The sequence below is a fragment of the Antechinus flavipes genome, chromosome 5 (assembly GCF_016432865.1).
Source record: "Antechinus flavipes isolate AdamAnt ecotype Samford, QLD, Australia chromosome 5, AdamAnt_v2, whole genome shotgun sequence".
Classification (NCBI taxonomy): Eukaryota; Metazoa; Chordata; class Mammalia; order Dasyuromorphia; family Dasyuridae; genus Antechinus; species Antechinus flavipes.
Window position 1 is genome coordinate 121,849,495 of NC_067402.1, and position 8,711 is coordinate 121,858,205.

The window sequence follows — 8,711 nt, forward strand, 5'->3', positions numbered from 1 at the left end:
TTGATTGCATCGTGATAGTCATATAGATTAATAGGCATACCACTTTATGTTGGGTCAAACTAGTGTTTAACACACTTAGGCAAAAGGGATCAGAGAGCAGATGAATGTTATATGCCAAAAGTTTTCCAAACATTCTTATTGTCCTAGCTGATGACTTGTAACTAGCAAGTATTAATTTTTTCTTTTCTCCATGCTTTCCTTTAGCTGGAATTTTGGTAAGTATGACACAAGTGGATACTGTCTTTTCATGATGTTATTTAGAAAATCCTAGATCAAACAAGCATAAGTTCAGTTATTACGAACTAGTAATAGTAAAGAAAAAAGAAAAAAATAATACCTGCCTTCAAACAATTCACATTTGCATGGGGAAGACAACATAAATATCAATAGATATTTATAAAATACATAGAGAACAGAACCTTGGATACATATAAATAATAGCTACCTATTAAATCTCTGCCTAAAAGTTCTTAGGATAAGTTTGGCTTCCTAGATCTTTTTGCTTAGAATACCCATTGGAATGTTGCATAACAAACTCTATAGTCTGGGAATTTCATTATGCATGTGATATTGGATTTCTTTGGAAATAACATTAAAGAGATTTTACTCCCCTTTCCCCAAGTTATGTTATTTTTACCTTTTACAATACAGCTTCCTATCTAAGCATGATTTATGCAACATTCTCAAAATCCAAGCCTTTTCTTGGTTATAGAAATCCAAATCACCTTTCCTCCTGAATGTTCTTTATAAATAGAAAAGGAATCTTCTATATTTGTTGGACAATAGCTATTATAACTGTTTCCAGTGCTGAAAAGGAGGTTACCTTTAAGTATCATGTCATATAGTTATTTTTCAAACAATATTTGAACATCAAATTCTTCTTCTTCTTTTTCTAGCTGCCTTTGATTACTCTCCGCTGATTACTTGGAAAGAATTCCAGTCATTCATGCCCTGGGACATAGCTATTCTTGTGGGTGGTGGGTTTGCCCTGGCTGAAGGATGTAAGGTAATAAATCCTGTAAATTTTGGACTAATTGTGCCTGTCCAAAAAGAAAGAAGGAAAGAAAAAGAAAAAAGAAATAGAAAAAAATCAGAGAGACTCAATCTTCCCCTACATTCAAGTTCATTCTATCATTTCCATAATGTAGATTTAAATAGTCATATACCTAGTAGACAACACAAATGAAATCAAAGTTCAAGGATTTTTACAGAGTATAAGCATAACACATTTATTTTACAGTTTTCAGCATGACAAAAGGAAATAATGCAGTTTAGATTAAAAGTCTCACTCCATGAAATAATATTAGTATAGTGAAGGCATAGAAAAAATACTCAGTTCATAGGAAAATTAGATATAAAAAGGCAAATTTGTCTTCTAGATATGTAGCCTTCACTGATATATGTGTACAAAATGATGGAATTCATTTTATACAGCCAAGTTTAAAATGGTATTATTATACCTTGGATATAAACTCAAACCCTTTAAGAATATTGGTCGTTTGTATTCTTCAAGACCCTTGGTAATCAATAAGGGGCCTATTACTTTTTTGGCTTCTCTAGAGAATAATTGTGTTGAACATTCAGGAAGAAAAGTTTCCTCTAGAACATGTATTACAAATGGTGTTTTGCAGTCTATACTAAGGAGCAATTTGCTTCTGGGTATCAATTTGTAGCATCTTCATATTTGGATTTTGAAACTCCTAAAAGTTCCTCTATATATATGAATGTGTCACTAAACTTGTTTGAATCTCAGTTTCCTCATTTGTCAAATGAGGGAATTGGATTAAATGGCCTCATGTTTTTTCTACCTATCAATGTATCATCTAAAATTTGATGTAGTGAACTTCTGCCTGATTCAATTATATATTAGTCATATGAGCTGACTGACTTAGATAGTCTGGCTTCCATAATCTCCTTCCATAAACTATTTCCACAAACTGACTTTTTTTATGAACAGAAAAAAACCAGACCTAAAGGTACAGTTAGAATAAGAGTCAATGAGAACTCCTTTTTCTTAGAACCAAACTACAGAGAATTATAGTTATTACACAGATCTAGATATTCTGGAAACTTGCTTTGAGATAGGAAAAAAGAGTTTTATTTTTATAGATAAGAACATTGCTTTTCTGAAGAACTTACTATGTGAGGAGAAATTTTTCATAAGAACTAAATATTAACAATATAATTTTATTTATTTTGTAGATATCAGGATTATCTGATTGGATTGGCCAACAACTAACACCTCTGGGGTCATTACCAGTTTGGTCTACTATCCTTATATCTTCTTTAATTGTCACTTCTTTAACAGAGGTAGTCAGCAATGCAGCTACTATAACCCTTCTCCTGCCTATACTGGCACCTCTGGTAAGTAGTTGGTTTACTATTATTAATCTTGTGAGAGAAAAGATTATAATCAAGTCAAGTAGCCATTGCTACTAGAAAGGGGATGCCAATCTCCTCTTCTATGCCTCCATTTACCATCTGCAAGTTTCTAAATCAAAATACCCTTCTCTAGTTAGTACTTCTACATGTGTTTCATCTCAATATATTAGAATGTAAATTCCTTGAAGGTTTGTATGTCTTTGTATTTTTAATCTTTATTATTCAGTGCTTACTATAGGGGTTGGCATTTGGTAAGTCCTTCATTACTGCTTTTTTTTTTTTTTTTGTTCCTTCATTAATACATAATGTAGAACCATTGTGGTTCCCATGGACACTTCAGGTCATCTGTCCATTAGTCTTTAGTAGTAGTAATATTCTTTAGAATATCTATTAAATTCATTATATATTTATTACATTGTATATTTTGTTATATGTTAAATTATTTGAGTACAATTTAACATATAACAAAATATACAATAAATAATGATGTTATTTACTCATTATATAGCCTATATTCATGCCCATTACAAGAAGGGGGAGGGGAGATTATGAGAACCCCTGGTTTTTAGTTTCATTGCTACAATAAGAAATCTTTTAGTTTTTTAGGTTTTTCATGAGCTTTTATCAGAATTTAAAAGTTATGTAGCAATCAGTGACCAGGTTAATTGGAATTTAGATCTAATATAAACATCTCTCACTCAAATGCACCTTAATCCATATTTCTCTCTTTCTCCTTCTTTCCCTGAAGGATAACATAAAGTGTTTGACAAACAACCGAAAAGCATTTATTTTGTGCTTAGAGTTTTGGCACTTATGGTCCAGAGGAGATACTAGGAAGGAAAAGAAGATGAAAAGGAACATAGAAGAAAGCATAAGAAAGAAAGGGTGAATACCATAGGAAGGGATGTGAGATGCTCATTTTTCCCTTCCTCATTTTTTTTTTCCTAACACTGGCAAGTAGTTAAGCACAACTTACTTTTACTTAACTCTGTCTAGCACACAGTGCAGTCATTTCTATGTGAAACACATTTCCTAGTGTGACAAGTGAATTACAGTAAAAAGAAAGTACTTTACATGAAGATTTCTCTTTCTCTGGATGTAAAAACTGATTGGTATTCTTAAAACTGCCAACCAGTGTCTGCTAGCTGCCATGTTGCTATGTCAAATAGGGGAAAATTGTGTGGGTAAAATACTTTCATTGATTTTCTTTTCAAAATTGGAAGGGAGAATTATGTGGGGAACAAAATAATATGGGTAAATATATTGCCATGACAGTTTTCCTACAGTCAGTCCCTGGCTTATTAACATTTAATTTACAAACAATTTATCCTTACAAATAAGGGGATTCATGGTCTGAAATCTTCATTAATATTGGGGATGGTGAGGGTGTGAGTGTGGAGAGAGGAACCACTATCAACGAGGCTCAAATGAGCCTCAATTAGAAGATTTGAGGAATAACTTGTTTTAAAATATGCATTCCTTTATGCAAATATGGAAGTATAGTCAACAAGCTACTGGCAATCTGCATATAGTACACATTAATTATAGATTTATTTAACTGAATTGGTGTCTAAACATTTTTATGCCTCTCTTTTCCCCCACTCCCATGCTTTTAGATTCATGGAAGGTGAAATTAAAAAATAATCACCAGATTCAGAGGTATAAAGAATAAAGATAGAATATCTAGTTCAAGCCCCACATTATACAAATGAGGAAATTAGAGTCTAGTAAAGTTGTGACTTCCAGTCTTTATGACCCTATTTAAAATTTAAATGTTTTTGCCATAGGAAAAAAATTATTAATAGTAATTAGTTCTGGCTACCATTAAGACATTAGTATTATATATTTCAGGTACATTGTAAGTTAAATAGATTTTTAATGAGGGGATGAGGGGATGTGTCATGGACTATTTTAAACATTGTCTCGGGGAAAAAAGAAACAATTTGGGTTAAGTGACTTGCCCGAGATCACATAGCTATAAAGTGTTAAGTAGTTGATTTGAACTCAGGATCCTCCTGACTTCAGGGCTGATGCTCTATCCACTGCGCCACCCAGCTGCTCCCTTAAACATTGTTTCAAAGGGAAAATGTAGTCTAACTTTGAAATAAATGACTGGCAAACTTTGAAGAATACATCCTATTTATAAATTAAAAGATAATCTCAACTTTAGTTTCTTATTTGAAATAATCTCTTTGTTATGATGAGGCAGCTAGATGGAACACATACAGGATTATTAGACCTGAACAAGCCATTTAAATCTTTCTTTTTTAGTTTTCTCATTCGTAAAATGAGTCAAAGAAGGAAATGACAAACCGTTCTTGTATCTTTGCCAAGAAAATACCAAAGGGAGTTGTAGAGAATCAGATACAACTAAGTGAAACTATTATGATATTAAAGATCCAAAGAGATATTGCTATATTGTCTCATCAAGGGACACAATTGTGTAACCATTTTTTTCTTTCTGTAGTAACAAAGAACACTTGTATTCTGTGCCCAAGTTGCTCGTTGAAAAAGTTTGAAAACAACTCACTGATCTAAAAAGGAACTTTTCTATAGATTAAATCTTTTTTTTTAATTTTTGAAAGTTGTAACTGTAAAATGTACATTTATTATTTTATAAATCAATATTTAACCTGCTGCTGGGAAAGTTTTTTGAAAATTTATTAATTTTAGTTTTTGTTTCAATGTTTTGTCTCAGATGTCCTTAACATCTTTTCATTTTTCTTATTCAATAGGCTGAAGCTATTCATGTGAACCCTCTCTATATTTTGTTACCTTGTACTTTATGTACTTCGTTTGCATTCCTCTTACCAATCTCAAATCCACCCAATGCCATTGTCTTTTCCTATGGCCATCTGAAAGTCATTGACATGGTAAGTGATTACAAAGAATAAGATCTTGACTTGCATGTGGTATGTTTTCATTTTTCTTTGGGGGGAAAAATGTGATTCCTATTCCACTATTAATTGATAAAGCAACTGGATTTTGTTTTGTTTTGTTTGTTTTGTTTTTTTAAAGGAGATGATCTGAGAGGAGCTTATTTTATTAAGTTCTCAGGCCTACAGGTTTTTTTTTTTTTAATGAAATCATTTTTAATGATTTCATGGAATTGGGAATAAAATTTATGATTAGGTGTTATTTAAGTGCCTTGCATGATTGATAGAACTTGGAATGATACTTTACTTTTAAAAAGGTCTCTATTTAAAAAAAAAAAAACTTAAGGATATAAACTATCAATCTGTATTCATTAAGGTCATGCTTTCATATGCAGTAAATAAAATAAAGGATTTTTATGTTTCTTATCCCCTTGAAATTCACATTTTAAGAGTTGGCGCAGTGATCCAGTCACCTAGGCCAATACCAATGAATACTTATGAAGGAAATATGTACGTATTTGTAGTTGTTAAATGCACTTTTAACAAGTATTAGACTAAATAGCTTAATATAATAAAAAGTTTTGTACTTAACAACAAAAAATCTTCATGTATGCAACAAAAGAAATAGCTTATGTTTCTATATACCAATAAATTGATATAGGAGTCATAATGAATCATAAATGTAAAGGATCCATTTTATCACAATCTATACTAGAGGTCAGTATCAAATTAGGCTAACCTTTGTTTGCATGCTTGTTTGTTTTTGTTTTTTGTATTTTAAAATTATATTTAAAGATGCAAAAATGATTCTTAGCTGTGGGAATATGAAATACAGGCTTCCATAGTAATTTGCTGATCCTTGATCTGCATTACCCATTTACATTTTTAATGTGGGGACATTTGGGAGGGATACAAGTAATAACAACAAAACAAGTTGGAATGAGAATAATAAGAAATAGTCAATTCCCCATTGTGTCTGGTTTGAGTCACCAAATAAACAGTTTAAAGAAGTTTTTAAGATGATGTAAAGATTAAAAAATGTAACCATAATTTTAAAAAGTCAGTGAAAATTAGTATTACTAAACATGGAGAAAGGAACATTGAAGCCTCATCTTTTCTGAAATAATATTTATCAAATATTGTACAACTCAATTATATTACATTTGATTATATTAAGGCTTTGCATAGATAATGCCTTTAAATAATACCCCATGAAATATAATAACAAAAGCCACAAAACACTGATTACACATGTTAAAAATAAAAAAATAAGAATTTCCTAATGCAAGTAGTTGTTAAACATTAAAATGAGTTACCAACAAAAGTTGTAGAATTTTCTTCTTAAGAATGGCTCAAAAATGGCTTATTTATAGTCTTAGATATCCTTTCCAGGTTACTTACAACTCCATGATGATTTCTTTAGATTAGAACATCCTGTATTATTGAAGGAAGAACCTCTCATTTACAGAACAGTGACTCATATTTCTCCTTAAGGCTGTGTAAAAATTCAATATAGTAAATCATAAAAATGATGTTCAAATCATCTTTTGGTTTTGCTTTCAAGAAATTAACTTTTGTATTTTATTTTTGTTTAAGGTTAAAGCTGGTTTGGGCATTAATATCATAGGTGTTGCTGTAGTAATGCTTGGCATTTTCACGTGGATGGTACCCATGTTTGACCTTCATACATACCCAAGTTGGGTTTCTGGAACGAATAATAATACATTGCCATGACCATCAAGCAGAATGGATCTTCTAATTATTGTACAAGCCATTTTGATAAACATTAAGAGCACATCAAGATCATACAATAAATGGTTAAGTTGGAGAATATTTGAGGGGTTAAGAAAAAAGTGCAAGCCCTCCAAATCATAATTGCTGTTCTATTGAACATTCCAGGAATTCCTTCATTTACTGTAATTACTCTCAAGGAAGCATAGTAGAATGTTGAGTTTGTGGTTAAAAAAAAGACCTGGGATCCAATCCTAACTCTTAGCTATAAATGTATGATTCTGGACAAGATATCTAACCTTTCTGTGCCTTAGGCGATATCCTAGGTGTTTTCTACTAAGAGGGTTGAATTTTATATTGATGGAATTCCGATACTGATACTAAGAAGATTCCTTGTGCAAAAGAAATCATAGACTATGTATTTGTTTATTATGATTACTTCAGCAGGATCCACAACACCTTTGAGAAGAAGGCAATATAATTCCTTTGCCATCATACAAAGCATCATCAAGCAATCCATGATTGACATTGAACTTGTGTTATTTGCTTGTTTATAGAAGTGTTTACTCTTCAGTCTTCCAAAGATATCAGTCAACTTGCATTATCATCAAATTGGGGTTTAATTTAACATTCTGGTTCATATATGAATTTACTTGAGGCATGGCATGAAGCTATGAACTTTTATTTTTTTTTAAATTCCTATCATTTATTTGAAGTTAAAAAAAAAAAAAGTATAAAAAGAGTGTGATATTGACCATCATCCTGGCATGAAAACTGAAACCATGAAAAAAATTGAATCCAATTCTTGTTTAATTTTTCCACAAACATTAAATGAATTTAATGTAATTCATGTCTTTAATCAATGTTAAGGAATATGTTTTACAACTGTATGAAAAATAAGGCTTGATGTGATTTGGGCCACTACTGTAATATATATACAACAAACCAAGAGGAAAAAACAAACAAAAATAATTCATCATTGCTTTAATCACCATCTCAAATTGCATTTATTTTGCTCCCCCCCCCACACACTTATCTTTTTTTTTTTTTTAAACAGAGGAAAAAACTGACAGAATTTAAGCTTTCACTAAGCTTCACAGACAGGCATAAATTAAAAGAGGGGAGGTATAACAATTGGGGGAAAAAACAAAAGTTCAAGACAAAGAGAAAAAATAGGTCATGATTTTATGTAAACTGGGAACTACAAGCAAGAAGCAAGGTTCCAGAGGAAGGTCAAGATTGGCATTTGATAACTACATTGTTAAAGGGGCAAAAGTGACAAAAACTATGTTCAAAAAAGCAGCTCTAATAATATGAATCCATGTAGGAAAAGTTAAAAAAAAACAACCCTGACCATTACTTGGCTATTTTAAATTTATATATATATATATACATACACACATATATACATATATATTATCAAAAGTGCTTTGTTAGGCTTGGTTTGGTCTTGTAAAAATAAAAATCACAGTAGAAATCCTGGCAAAATTAGATGTCTGTAAGTGAGTGAGTAGTTGTATAAGTTATAGAAGATATTTAAGGGATTTTTAAATTATTCATTTTAAATATTTAGTATTTATCTCCATGAATCTTATGTAAAGGTTACCAATATATTCATATAAAAATAAATCCATTTTTTTTTTACAAAATTCTTGAGTATATCAGTCTTCTGTGGCTTCAAGAAAACATTTCACAAAAACTCTATTCAAACATTCATTTCAT

General features: G+C 31.1%; 1 protein-coding gene across 1 annotated transcript in view; it reads left to right on the forward strand.

Moving 5' to 3' along the window:
- The window catches only part of SLC13A1 (solute carrier family 13 member 1), an 82,322-nt gene extending 74,345 nt beyond the window's left edge, over positions 1 to 7,977 (forward strand). Inside the window, exons 12-15 of the mRNA XM_052001207.1 lie at positions 897 to 1,006; positions 2,203 to 2,364; positions 5,118 to 5,255; positions 6,855 to 7,977. Coding sequence (XP_051857167.1) covers positions 897 to 1,006; positions 2,203 to 2,364; positions 5,118 to 5,255; positions 6,855 to 6,992 — 548 coding nt within the window. The 3' untranslated portion in view covers positions 6,993 to 7,977. The remainder of the gene's footprint in view (positions 1 to 896; positions 1,007 to 2,202; positions 2,365 to 5,117; positions 5,256 to 6,854) is intronic.
- Positions 7,978 to 8,711: the final 734 nt, after the last annotated feature.